The 14,369-nt window shown below is 41.3% G+C and overlaps 1 protein-coding gene across 17 annotated transcripts in view; it reads left to right on the top strand.

The window, feature by feature from the left end:
* Nucleotides 1–14,369, top strand: part of TANC2 (tetratricopeptide repeat, ankyrin repeat and coiled-coil containing 2) — a 711,362-nt gene that overhangs the window by 520,747 nt on the left and 176,246 nt on the right. For 16 of the 17 annotated variants that reach the window (XM_075911616.1, XM_006125755.4, XM_075911614.1 and 13 more), the window contains one exon: nucleotides 2,885–3,071. In XM_075911616.1, coding sequence (XP_075767731.1) covers nucleotides 2,885–3,071 — 187 coding nt within the window. Of the gene's footprint in view, nucleotides 1–1,221; nucleotides 1,471–2,884; nucleotides 3,072–14,369 lie in introns of those variants that run through there. The other variant, XM_075911628.1, reaches the window with a different exon arrangement.

Below are 14,369 nucleotides of genomic sequence, written 5' to 3' on the forward strand. Positions count from 1 at the left end.
GCAGCCTAAAAAGATAAAGGACTAACAACAGAATGCAAACATTTAATAAACGTCCGTGAACGACTACTTTTATAAGGAATCAGAAGATCATAAGGTGATTCATAAGCAAAGCTGTATGGGAGATGGTGTTCTCATTCTGCAAAATGTGTCAAGATTTCAGAAACGCTCCTTTTTCACAAGGACTTGAAAACAGTCCTTTTAAAGTTTTTCCAGAAAACCAGCAAGACAGACACTGGAATATCCAATATCCTAATGGTGGGGAAAGTCAACTAGGGCGTGGGGGACCCAAGTTCATGTCTCTGCTCTGCCATGCTCTCATATCCCTGTTGAGTGTCCTGTAGGCTTTTCTAGGATGGGGGTGGTCTCTGTTTCCATGAATCAACATTTTCTAACAGAGAACCTCCCCACTACCTTTTGTGATAAACTGGTTAGAAGTGCCTGGAGAGTCCTCCTTTCCACTACATAGCAGTCTCCATGAATGATTATAAAAGCATGCTTCTGGGGGTCTGTCTGAATGAACACCATCTACCTGATTATCCTCTGCATTACTCCAGCTCTATGGTGGTATATGATTTTGATGAAATCATTGAAGTTATACGAGCATAGAATTAGAGTAATGAAATGGTGAATCGGTCCTCATGCTTTTTAGTTATGCAATCCCACCTCTTGTGCCCGGTGCTCCATTTTTCATCAAATGTCTGGTGATTGCCTTCTGAGTGAGCAAGCATTTTCACAAGCCACAGTGGGATTTCTGTGACAAATTGGATAGCTCCCTTCTAGCTACACATGGGATCTGCCTTCTAATTTAGAAGACAATGAATCTTTCCAAGGTCCTACTTATAAAAGTCAGTCTCAATCATTTTTTCAAGCTTCAAGTATATCATGCTTGAAAAGAAAAAGTTAGACTTCAGAGGCCTTCTGTAGTTTGCAAGCACTGTGCTTCAATGTTTAGTTGTTCCCAGTGATCAATGATATTTTTAGAAAGTTAGGGACAGTTTTCTATATCTATTATAAAAGTATCCATTGTAAAATAAGCAAATGTTCGTTAAAGTTAATTCCTATTGAGATTTCCTCCACACCAATAATATTTTTACCTAAAAGCAAGATGTTTTAGTACAAGGGGGCTAAATGTTTCAATTAGAAAGCAGAGACAATTGCAGAGAAGTAACCGTTTCTGCACTGCTTAGTAAGCTATTAGGAAATGAAGTCACTTTCCCTTATTGTAGTGACATGGTTTGAGAGAATCAGTCTGTTCAGAGGCTATCGACGGTGCTGAACTGCTGAGTGCAGTTGGCTTATTCTGAGCTGGAACTAAATGTTCCTTTGTGTCTAAAAGCTAAATGAGAGCTCAGTGACTTAGTGGATATAATACAGGAACTTTACCTTGCGGACAAGGATTGAAGGCTAATCTACAACCCAAATGGCATGGGTTTGCTGCTATCATCACCTGTGACCAACAGATTTGAGCAGGCAAGTTTTATAGACGCAGGAAATAGATGCTTATTGGTGCACACATTCATAGCAAGGTTGATGGGAGATGCATGTGAGAGTCTCGGTGCAGAATTATGTCCTGTAACACAAATTCTAGCTGCCTCATATGGACTACAATGCCCATGAGCACCACTAGCACTTGAAATATGAAACCTCACTTTAGTGATGCTCAGTCTATTAAGTTTGTTTATTTTGCAAAATGTTCAGTGTTTATCAATATCAATGTTAAGATCTGAACAGATCTGAAAGTTGGATTTTTCATTTATTGTGGAAAATATGCTAGCTACAGTTGCATTTGTTTCAAGAAATCATAAAGTTGTATGTTCATGGTTTTATGCTGGCACTATTAAATATTTAATAAGTCTTTACATTTGGTAGCTGTGACCACATTAACTTGATTATGGTCAATGAGCTCTGTCCCAAGTCTCAATAATTCTGCGCAATATGTCTTGATTTATGTACAGACAATCTAAAACGAGATGGGACAGAGTAAATTTTTATTTTGAGAAAAAGAGATCTTTCTTTGTCAAGAAAGCATGTAGCTCACTTTTGCAATATGTAACCTGGCAGAAAATTTCCTCTTCATCACAACTAGGTGATCTCTGTGCATAGTATTAAATGGATTAACTTTAGTGGCATTCATTTGTACCATTTCTTATTGATTCTTTCATAAATAACTTGTAACATGCAGCCTTTTACATACTGCCTTATTTTTGTCTTGCAAAGCCAACATTTCACTACTGTAAATTCTGAGAAGTCTGCCTCTTGTGTTGAAAGTATTTCGTCTAGGGAAAGAATTTATTTCATTTACATTTGGGACTTGGCACTTCCTCTTCCTGTGTAATAGCATTGTTATTTTTCTTGAATGGAAGAAACATTCACATAACAAAAATTGCAATCCAGCTGAGATTTCTGGCCAGCTGGAAATGGCATAGATTTCCTGCTTGTGTTATTTCTTGCCATAAGCATTGAGTAAAGGTGAGATCATGCATTATAATTGTCACCAGGAATTTCTTTGATCGTGTGGAAAAGCAAAAGTTTTACCTCAGCATTCCTTCCAGGTAACTTTTTTTTTTTTAGTCTTAATCACAGCATATTACAAACTGGAAACACAATGTTACAAATTTCCTGACAAACTTTGATATAAACAGTAAAATTACATTGTAGTAAATTTCAGGTTGTGCAAACTTCACCAGGTTTCCTGTTGAATTCAGGGTTAGGATCTTTCATTTTTTCAGGGCAGAAAGAAATTAACATGGTAGTTTCAATTTTTGCAGTACAGCATATGTTGTTCTTTATTGTACGGGGCACATTCCCCAGTGTGAGCTATCGATACATTTTTTTCACGGTAATTGAGTGTGATGAGTGATGTGTTCCTGGTTTGGTTTTTCAGACCTCAGCAGTAACACAGCGGATAAGTCCCTGCTCCACGCTGACCAGCAGCACTGCCTCACCACCAGCCAGTAGTCCCTGCTCCACCCTGCCTCCCGTCAGTACAAATGTTACAGCCAAGGATTGCAACTATGGGGCTGTTACCAGCCCTACGTCCACTCTGGAAAGTAGAGATAGTGGTATTATAGGTGAGTAATGTTCTTCCTTTCTCTCTCCCCTGCTCCAGCACTAACCTAGGAGATGATTCTGCATATTTGTCTAGTAGGTGCTGCTTGAGAGTAGTTTTTTGGAAGTGTCTTTATATATATATGTCTTTTTGCTATTAAACAAGACATGTTAGCATTATTCACATTTATACCATCTAAACGGGCGGGAAGGATTGTTTCTTTTTCGAGTGCGGATTCCTATGGGAATTCCTCATGCAGATATGTATATGCCTATGACTTGCAAGTAGTGTCCGTGGTTCTTTGCCTGCACCCTGGATCTCCTTCTGTTCAGCACCAAGGGTATATGGGGATGTGCAGACTGACACTCTCCAGTTCCTTCTTAACACTAAATGATGTGAGTCAGAATTCTCTGAAGCTTAGCCTTCTATAGTCTTCATCTCTGACAATATAATTGCATATAGCTTGTTAGTGTCTTATTTTACTCAGTTGGTATAACTTAGTTTTCCTCGTCCTGGGGGACCCATCCCCCACCTTTGAGAATAGGATTGGGAGAATTCCAGGATTTAAAAACAGTGTCTGTTGTCCTTATAGAATCAGAGAATCCCAGGGCTGGAAGAGACCTCAGGTGCCCCTGCACCCAGAAGTTGGCTCGCTTGGCTCCCCCCCGCCTTTACCTGCGCACACTGCCAGCTGCTGCTGCTGCCGTGCGCGCCGTTCGCAGGTGGGCGGGGAGACGCCCGGGCGTGACGTAAGGTCATGCCCTGGATTTTAAAACTGAAAAGTACCACACTGCCACCACGGTGCACGTGGTTCGCAGTCCGGCCCTGCAGAAGGTAGGGGAGGGGTAGCGGAGGCAGGGGCTTGGACGGGGAGGGAGTGGAAGGGGCTTGTATGGAGAGGAGGGGAGAGGAAGAGGCTTGTGCGGAGGGGGAGGAGGAAGAAAGGGGAAGGTACCAAGAGACAGGCCGAAGGGGAGACAAATGCCAAGGGGCCAAGTACAGACAACAAGGAAAAGGGCAGAAGGGGAGGTGTCAGTGGGAGGGGGGACTGGGTGATGCTGGGAGAGGAGAGGAGAGGGGAAGGGCATTGGGGGCTAGAGGGGAAGGTGCTAGGAGAAGGCTTGAAAGAAGGGGTGGGCATGAGATAGTCATGTGTGAGGGCACAGGGGTGTGAGGAGAATGGTGAGGGGATGGGCATCAGGGAAAAAGAGGGCAAAGGGGGTAGGGGCAGTGAGGGGATGGGGAGCACCAGGAGGGTGTAGGTCTAAGGGAAGGTGCAGGTGCCAGGGGCTTCTGGGGTGAAGCAGAAGGGCAGACATCTGCAGGGGAAGGACTAGCACCAGAGGAGAGAGGCAGGGCAGGTGTGTAGAGGGAGGTGTTAGAAGAGGGGATGAGGAGGGGTAGCTCACTTGATCAGAGTGGAGCTACTGGAGGAGTGGGCACAAGGGGGAGAGAAAGGCTGATGGAGGGGGGCAGGTTGCAGGAGCGCTGAGGGCAGTGAGAAGGGCAGGAGTCAGGACAGCAGAGGAGGGTGAGGAGTTTGGGGGCAGCAGGCACCAGGGGAGATGATGGAGCAAGGAGAAGAGACATGGCAGCAGAGAGAAAAGGTAAAAGTTTATAAAATATTTATTAATAATGTGGTATGCTGCCCCCGGCCAGTTTGTTTGCACCCCACAGTGTAGTTTGGGTTTATGTGGGGATCAACACATGGCCGGCGAGTGGGAGCCAAAACAAAAAAGTAGTCAGTGTAACGATCCTCTGTTGATATGTGTTTTAGTAGTTAAATTCTTGGACTGTCATTGCTCATAAAAAGAAAATCAGGTAGAAATCGGGTAAATATTGCATTTTATTAATATCATCAGAACTGACTTAAATGGGGCCTGTGTGTTGTGTAGTCCTGCCTTAATCTTTGTGTTCATGCTTGTCAGTGTGAGGGAAGCTATTTGTATATATTTGCTTGCATATGCAACCACACTTAAGTTGAGGCCCTCAGCATGTTCTGTAAGTATCAGTGTGGCCCCTGGTGCTTCCAAAGTTGAGTTGCCCTAGCTCATCCTTGACAGGTGTCTGTCTAACATGGTCTTAAATATCTGCAATTTTAGCCCATTGCTTCTCATCCTAACCTCAGAGACCAAGCAGAACAATTTTTCTTCCTCCTCCTTATGATACTTTTTTAGATACTTGAAAGTGCTCTCATGTCCCTTTTTGGTCTTCTCTTTTCCAAGGTAAACAAGGCCAAATTCTTCAGCCTTTCCTCATATCTCATGTTCTCTAGATCTTTCCTCATTTGTGTTGAACTTCTCTGGACTTTCTCCATTTTCTCCATGTTTCCTGAAATGTGGTGCCCAGAACTGGACATGATACTCCAGCTGGGGCCTAATGTAGATGGCTCATTCCCTGCCTAGGGGACATGAGACTGGGCAGGTTAATTTCCAATTCTCCTGTTTATTCTTTTCCTAAGCCAGGAGGGCACAGTAGTTCTGATGGGGGTTGGAGAGGGGATGGAAGCCAGAGCCAAGATCAGTGGGCCCATTGAAAGGAGACTGGACATGTGGATGCCTTGGGGGTCAGCAGCAAGAGCCTGCATTGGGAAGCCTTTAGAGGTGAATGTGGCAGCATTGAGACACCACCCAGAAGCAGGCGCCACAGACACTAACTGCAGATTCATGGGACGGCTCTCTCGGATCTTGCACATGTGTAAGATGATAGATCTGCAGAAGGGGGAGCAGTGGTATAGTGAGGGTGCCGGAGGGGTCAGTTGACCCTGGGAGAAAAATAATATAAAATTTAGCTAAAAATAGATGTGTCATGTCTTTAAAAGGAATACCATATCTCCTGCCTTTTGTCTATTTTAGTCTCTTTAGGCCCCCGGTTACAATTTTCAAAGGCACTTGAGTGACTAAAGTCATTTTTGAAAATGACTAAGCTCAGATTTTCAAAGGTAATTAAGCTCCTAAAGAGACAGTTGCCAACTCAGATCTTCAAAGATATGTATCTGATTTACACACCTTTGAAAATCTGGTCATAAGTGTCCTAGTCATTCCTGAACGTGAGCTGTAGGAGCCCAGTCCTAATTCCTTCAGATTTTTTTTTTTAATTTGAACATTTATCTACACTAATTCCCCTCCTTTCTCTTTCACTACCCAGTAAATGCATGGATCAAAATTATAGGTGCTTTGTGAATATGCTGACTTGAGAATGGAAAGATTTCATATTGTCATGTATGATTCCTGGTAACCCATCTCAAATATGAAAAATTAGGTTGATACCTGTTCATATCAGGAGCTGTTGAATTCAGTTTACCATTTGCAGTATCTCATTAGGATGTTTAGTGGAGAAGATATTGGTTTTTTTTAATTTATTTATACTTTGTGCAAAGCATGGGCTCACAAGAATTCCTCCATTGTTTTACCACGAGTCTCAAAACATTTGGTGTTTTTCTAAAGGTGTGGAGTCAATTGATTATGTAGGAATCTCAGCTTTCATTTAAAAAAAGTTCTCTATACTACTGGGCCTTCAGCTAAGGAGGAAAGCTTTAAAACATGAACCCTAAATACTCAAGAAACAAAAGGCCAATAAACATGTTTTATTTTTAAAATATCCTATGATTTGTAGACCATTCTCATAACTTTGTGTAGGTGTTCCTTGTGATTTTGGGGTTGGCAATACTGCTCTTTGATTGGTGAATTTAGAGAGGTCTCTCCCTTCAGTTTTCCTTTCCACCCTCCTTTTTTGTCACAGATCATCAGAGAATCATAGAGACAATGGAGAGTAGGGTAAGTCCATGACTATGGTTAATAACTGGTCGGGGTGACTGATTATTATCAGCCAGTGGTCTGAATGAGCTATCTACTGCCATCTGTTAATCAACTGTAGGAAAAGGCTTCATGATCAGACCTTATTTATTTAGACATACCTACTTTGCCACAGAGATCAGTAGACATACTTGCTGTGTCAAGGTGCTCAATTTTGGCTCTTTTGGGTTGAAATTCACTTAAGACTTGGAGCTGAGGGAATGAAATGTTGTAATCCATATTATATGATTAAAAGGTAAAAGACCTGAACTTAATATGACCTGGCTTAGAGTCTACCATAACTTGAACACTAAGCAGAGGATAGTGTGTCACATCTAACTGAAAGTCACAGAAGATGGAAACAGGTTTTATTTCTGGTGGTGTAGAGTCTATTTGGGAGTCCTCAATTATATCTGACACTTTACATCCAGTGTTTAAAGGCAGAGCTAACTAGAATCAATCGAGAGTCCTTGTCTTGCCTCAGTGATCGCTTGAGCAAAAATCATTGATAAAATCTTGTGTAGACTGACCTTGGACTCAACATGCAGGCAATATGTGTTGAAGGGCAGTGCAAAGGAGGCAATGGTGGTGAGGTACCATATTACCTAGTGAAATCATTGGTGCTGAAATGACTAAGGACTGGAATTTGACCACAGAACTGACACTTTCTTAACAAAGACTCCATTTTTGCTATTTAAAAAGTAAATCGACAAAACTGTTCGAGCTGGGCCCTGCACTTCCTAAAGCCGGCCCTGCTCTTTGGAATCTCCCTTGAGGAAGTTGAAGGCTGTTATCAAATCCCCTCTCACTCTTCTGTAGACTAAACAAGCCCAAATCCCTCAGCCTCTCCTCATAGGTCATGTGCTCCCGCCCCCTTGTTCCTCCTTAGTCAGTTATGCCACCAGCAGTGCTTTGGGAAGGGGTATCTCCACCAAGTGCTGTCTGTCTCACTTTTTCCCACCTGAACCTGAGAGGGATGAAAGCTCTGACTGAAGAAGCACCTCACAGAGAAAGCCATGAGACCCCAATCAGATCCAGGCTGGGAGAGCCAGACTGTGCATTGATTAGAACTGTGGTCACCAACCAGTAGATCGCGAGCTACCGGTAGATCTCAGGGGCTCTAAGAGTAGCTCCTGAGCCCTCTCTGAACTGCGCACCTGCGCAGTACATTTACATTAGATTTCCTCATGTAATGTAGGTGGGGCTTCAAGGAAGGGGCGGGGCAGTAGATCTTCGCCTGTTCTGAGACTTAAAAAGTGATCTTGGGTGTAAAAAGGTTGGAGACCACTGGATTAGAAGCTTCAGGGGGTAGCCGAGTTAGTCTCTACAGGATAAACTTAAAAAACAAAAACTGGTCTGGTAGTATTTTACAGACTAACAAAACATGTAGATGGTATCATGAGCTTTCATGGGCACGCTCTCCACTTACCCCACCCTGGAGATAAGTAGGAGGAAGTAACTTCTAGACAGCAGCCTACTCATTGTCATTCAGTTATTTCTACCTAAATAGACCGTGATTGAGTTCTAATGACCTGCCGTTGTCCCTGGTACCAAATATTTAAAGGCTTGTTAGCAATGGTGAATATATAAAGACAGACTTTTGTTAAATAGCAATTTCCATAGTAATAAATGCATAATAACTTCATAATATATGCCAGAATTTAAGTTGTACAGAGCTTCCTCAAGTCATCAGAGTTGAATTAATATTCCTAGCCTAGCAGTGTTGTGTCTCACATTTTAGAGGGATTATGAGAATTGCCTGGGGGCAGAGATGTTCTGGTTTCATAAGCCAGCCTCTTTTCCTCCCTACAACAGCCTGAGGCCTTGTCTACACTGGCACATTTTGTTGCCACAAACTGCCTTTTGTTGACAAAACAGAGCACACCCACTACAATGAAACTTGTGTTAGAGAAAACACCAAGTTTTGTCCACAAAAGCCTACACTTCTTGAGAGTCTTTTGTCTTTTCCCCTCTCTTTATTGTAGACAAAGAGCCAGTGTGGACTCTGTGGTTTATTTTGTCCGGAGACCTGGCTTCCGCCAATATCCCACAATGCCTGCCCCAATGGCTGTGATCAGTGTCTTGTGATCTTTGCTGCCCTGCAGGCATGTGCCCCTCCCCTTTCAAAACTCCGGGAAGTATCTGACAGCTAAGTGAGCTGCTCCATTTGGGGAACAAAGAACGAATCACTAAAATGCTTCTGTTCTGCCCTGCACTAAAAAACCAGCAGCAGGCAGACTGAATCAAGGAGGGCTGGAGAGACTGCTATGCTGCTTTGACATTCCTCAGCACGGGGAGCTCACAGAGTTAGGAAGGAATCCCATGAAGTACAGGGATCAGCTCTGCCTTCCCACAACACTGCACTGTGGGATGCTTCCCCATAATGCTTTGCTCTTTTGTGTCATTAGTGTGCTAGCAATGCGGCCGTGAAATGTGGACAATAGGAAGCAGAAAAACGGGTTTGACCAATTTTTGCTTTTGGTGATTTTCTGCATGTTGACAGCACGTTTGTCCCCAAACCTTCCCAGTGTAGACAAGGCCTGAGCCTTCCTATGAGGCTGCTGCTATTTTCACTTAAATCCTCTTTCTGCTTTAAAAGGAAATAATTGATATTCAGTGCCTCTAGCCCTAGTGTTTGGTTATGGAAAGGACAATGTTAACAATGGGATAGTACTTTGGGCTGCAGAGTTTATATATCCTATGACTGACTCTGGGTAGCACATACATGTGACTTTTCTGAACCTTTAGGAGAGCAAGCTCCCCTTTGTGCCCCCAAAAGTCTGTCTCGTTTTCGTTAGCTCCACCGTTGGCAAGACTTATCTCAGTGAAGAGCCAGGGTGGATTTAACACAGGTTTGTATAATTGTGTGTATCTGTCTAGCACAGTGGCTCCCAACCTGTAGTCCATGGATCCCTGGTGGTCTGTGATAGTACTGCAGGGCATCCGTGGAAAGTTTAAAAATAAGGATTGAGAGTCTGATCCTTACTTTTCTTTTTCTTTCCTTGCTTTTCTTTTCCTTTTCTTTTTTTTTCTCTCCGTGAAATTTTACTAGATTGAAAAGAGGTCTGGATGCTCAAAAAAGTTGGGAACCCCTGGTCTAGCTTATTTTTAGTAATTATTTCATCAGTGCCACCTGCATATTGGTACCTGTTTATGTAGAAGAACTTACAGTACAAATGTATGTTTTATTTCAACTCAACATCTGCAAAGACACAGTTGGAGGAAAAAGAATTTCTACGTAAAATCAAATGGGATGTTCCTAGCTCAGTAGCTCTTTTGGCATGTTTCAAATATATATGGTTGCTGATAAAGGAATTCTTTCCCTTCATACAAAATACGACGAGACTGGAACATTCCAACTGACAGTGAAATTATTACAAGTCTTACCACCATTACTTATCTACATGAAAAGGTGAGGGAGCTCCATTTTCAAAACTGATATTTAGAGGAATGGATATGTCTTGAAAATGAGCAGAGGGCTGGAGCTTGGAGGATTCTGAGTTTAAAGAAGGTTCATTACACTGAAAAACTAAACAGACTGAACCTTGTATTCACTGGAGATATGTTCAAAGTAACTTACTCTAATGCCAGCAATACAATTTATTCAGGGGCTCAGTGGGCATAAGATGTTCATTTAGGATTCGTCTACACTGCACCCTCAACTCAAAAAAAGATACGTAATTTATGCTATGCAAATTGTGTATTTTATTTCACATCTATTTTGAAATAGCGTCTTTTGAAATTTGGCGTGTCTACACAGCACCAAATTTTGAAATTGCACGCTATTTCGAGCCATCCCTTAACCCTTGTGCAACAAGGTTTACTGGGATGGCAAAATCGTGTGCCCCTTCTTTGAACGAGCACAACAAAACATATATTTTTCACCATCATTAAGTACAGCCACAGCTGATAGAGACTGTATCTTGATTGAAGGCTTCTTTCGGAAGAAGCTTTTCCAGAAGAGATCTTCTGAAAAAAGTCTTCTGAAAAAGAACGTCTATACAGTAAAAAGGCTTCTTCATCATAGAAAGAGGTTTATCAATGTCAGAAAAACCCCTCTGTTCTTTTTATTTTTTTTCAAAAGAACGCAATTGCAGTGTGGACATAAGTGAAATTTTTTCAGAAAAACTCATTTTCCCGAAAAAACTCCACAGTGTAGACATACCCAGAGATAACTGTGTCCTGCAGTTGTAGGAAAAATTCCAGAGAAAGATTTCTTTCTTTCTTTCTCTTACCATCCAATGCCCAGTTTTCCTTCAGTTGCATTTTTTTATAGTAGCATCAAAACCTAGTACACAACAATGAAGTTGCAGAGAAAAGAGAGAATCGGGGTCAGAATGATGGGAGGGAATGCAGAAACCAGTGAGAGGAACAGGTAATCTTTTTCTCCTGTGAACCACTAAACCCTTTTCATTAAGTGACAGAGTAGCTGGTGAAAATGTTGACCTGATTTTAACCTCTGACTAGTTCCCAGCGGTTTTTCTGGCTCTCACAGTATAAAAGCAGTCAGATGTTAATTTTCAAAGACTGCTACTGGTAACAGAATCATGTGCTTTTGAAACCTTGTACATCACATTCCAGCAAGTTCATCTACTAACACCTTAACTACAATGAAACAGTATGCAAGACTACAAAATAAAATGTAAAACATCTTTAATGGCATGCAAAGCCTATCAAATTGGTAGTAGTCTTCTAGGGACATTGCATTGTACAAACTCACTGTTTCCTTAAATATTTTTTAAAACTGTTGTTTTGTGTTTTGTCTCTTTCTGGGAGAAGTAACCTTTGTGACTGTGCTGTCTAAACAATCAGCTTAAACACTAAGGGCATGTTTGAACGGCGGGGGCGGGGAGGGGGAAGGTTTAAAAAAGGATATGTAAATTCTGCAGGAATTTCCATATCTTCTTCCAATCTCACTTTCAAAAGATGATCTTTCGAAAGTGAAAGTAGTCTGGACGTGCTTTTTTTCTGGAAAAAACCCTTTTTTGAAAAAAAAACTGCATAAACCTCATTTTTTAAGGAAGAGCGTTTTTTTTTTTTTAAAAAAGGAGTATTTTTCGGAGGAAAAAAACACGTCCAGACTACTTTCACTTTCGAAAGATTCTCTTTTGAAAGTGATATCCTTTTTCAAAAATTCTATGGAGTCTAGACATAGCCTAAGCGAAGGGCCCTTGCTCCAAAAGTTACTCTGATGTAACAGTTTTCATGCTTGCTTCGTTGTGTCCTCTGACTTCTTTATATCTAGTTGCATGTTAATGAATTCTTCTAAAGAGTCTGCATCAAGTTAGATAATGCTGACAGTATAAAAAGTTGGCTTTGTTTGGAAATAATTAAATACCTTAAGGACTAAAGAGGCACTCAAAAGATATTAAATGTGTTTGTAGTCCTAGCCCTAAAAATGCTTTAATTCTTGCTTTGTGATTACTGTTTGTTAATGGTCAGTAAATTTCCTACCACTGCACAGTCTAGATCCTTTTAATCAAATTAATGGGTAAATTAATGGGTAAATGGGTAGCAGGTTTAAAACTAATAAAAGAAAGTTCTTCACACATCATGTAATCAACCTGTGGAACTCCTTGCCAGAGGAGCCTGTGAAGGCTAGGACGATAATAGAGTTTAAAGAGAAGCTAGATAATTTCATGGAGGTTAGGTCCATAAAAGGCTATTAGCCAGGGGATAAAAAGATGTCCTTGGCCTTTGTTTGTCAGAGGCTGGAGAGGGATGGCAGGAGACAAATCGCTTGTTTTGTCTTCGGTCCACCCTCTCTGGTGCTGGCCACTGTCGGTAGACAGGATACTGGGCTCGAAGGACCTTTGGTCTGACCCAGTATGGCCGTTCTTATGTTCTTATGTAAATGTGCCATCAATTTGAGCACCTCGATGAAGGAAACGGGGAGATGTAAAGGGTCGAATGGATTTACTATCGACTTAAATACAACACATATCACTTGGGGTAGATCTAGACTACAAATCTCTTTTGAAAGAGATCGTCTAGACAGACACAAGAGTTTCGAAAAAGCGATCCACTTCTTCGAAAGAGAGCACCCAGCCAATCTGGACGCTCTCTTTCGAAAAAGCCCTGTTTGTGTACAATAATGCCTTTTTTCGAAAGACCTCTTTCGAAAAAAGGCATTCTCCCTGGTAAAAGTAAGTTTACCGATTTCGAAAAAAAGTTGCATTCTTTTGATTTAATTTCGAAAGAACGTGACGGCATTCTAGATGCAGGTGAAGTTTTTTTCAAAAAAAGACCACTTTTTTTGAAAAAACTCTGTAGTCTAGACACACCCTTGAAGATACTCATTTCTTTCTCTATTAAATTAAAAAGCACAGATTGACTGGAAAGAAAACTGTGTTTAATTTGTGTGTATGTATGGCATCGTTTGGGGGAACTATCAAGAGGTGAACATCCTAAACAATTAATCTACTATAAAACGAAAACGTTTATTAAGAAAAATATGTCTATAATACTGTCCAGTTACAAAATGCTTCCAAACATAGATGAAGAGCCTACAAAGGGTTTGTAGTCTAAGAGCCAGTTTCTGCCTCTTCCTAACATTGAGTAATGCCCTGCTTCGTGTGTAGTCAGCAGGACTGCTTATGGAGTGAGGTATTACTCATCATGAGTAAGGCTGGCAGAATCGGGTCATTAATAAAACAAATGTGTCAACACATCAACATAGTGAAATTGGAAGGATTATTTTAATAAGGAGAAGGGAAGAAGAATGCATGAAGAGTAGAATTCAAGGAAGAGGGATAGGTCAGGTAGCATGTTAGCATGGGGAGATTATTCTAGGCACAAGCATGATAGAAGGAACAAAGATGAGTGGGGAAAGGGTTATGAATGAAGCAGTAAATTGAGTGGATTGGGCAGAAGCAATGCTGCCAGCAATGATGTTTTTATCCTGAATATTGCAGTGTTTGATGTTTTCCTTAAAGTCCCAGTGGTAGGGACGTGATTAAATGGGCAACTCAGCTTTAATTGAATTTCTAGCATTCCTGGTTGCAAAGAAACACTTGAACCCTGAAGGTCCCAAACCAAATTGGCAAATAAAAATTAGTCACATTTATTTAAAATCTTGTGAAATGTTAGACAGACTCATTATTTTAATGGATGTGACTCACGATTGTTGAACATTTCGGGGTTGACATTTCTGAAAGAGGAAGAAATTAGGAGGATTATTGATGGTACAGGGGTAAGTAATTCCTCTGGTGCAGAAATTAAATCAGGGGAGTGATGTGGTTAAATCACAGTGGAATGATATTAGTCTAAATGACCCTTGTAGCTGTGGTCATCCTTCTAAAAGGGTGGCTGCCCCTTTGCTAGAGTCCAACATTCCCATCCACCCATAATAAATAGAGGGTGTGAAGTCGACAGAGAGTAGAAGTGTAGTGCATGACACAAACACACCTCTTCAAATGCAACAAACTCTGTGCCCTGGATAATTTGATGGTGAATTACTGTACTGAAGATTTAGCTCTGATACAGCCCTTGGTTCAGATTTTGTATTTATTAAGGACACGTTTAAA

Source organism: Pelodiscus sinensis, chromosome 29 (genome assembly GCF_049634645.1).
Source record: "Pelodiscus sinensis isolate JC-2024 chromosome 29, ASM4963464v1, whole genome shotgun sequence".
Taxonomy (NCBI): domain Eukaryota; kingdom Metazoa; phylum Chordata; order Testudines; family Trionychidae; genus Pelodiscus; species Pelodiscus sinensis.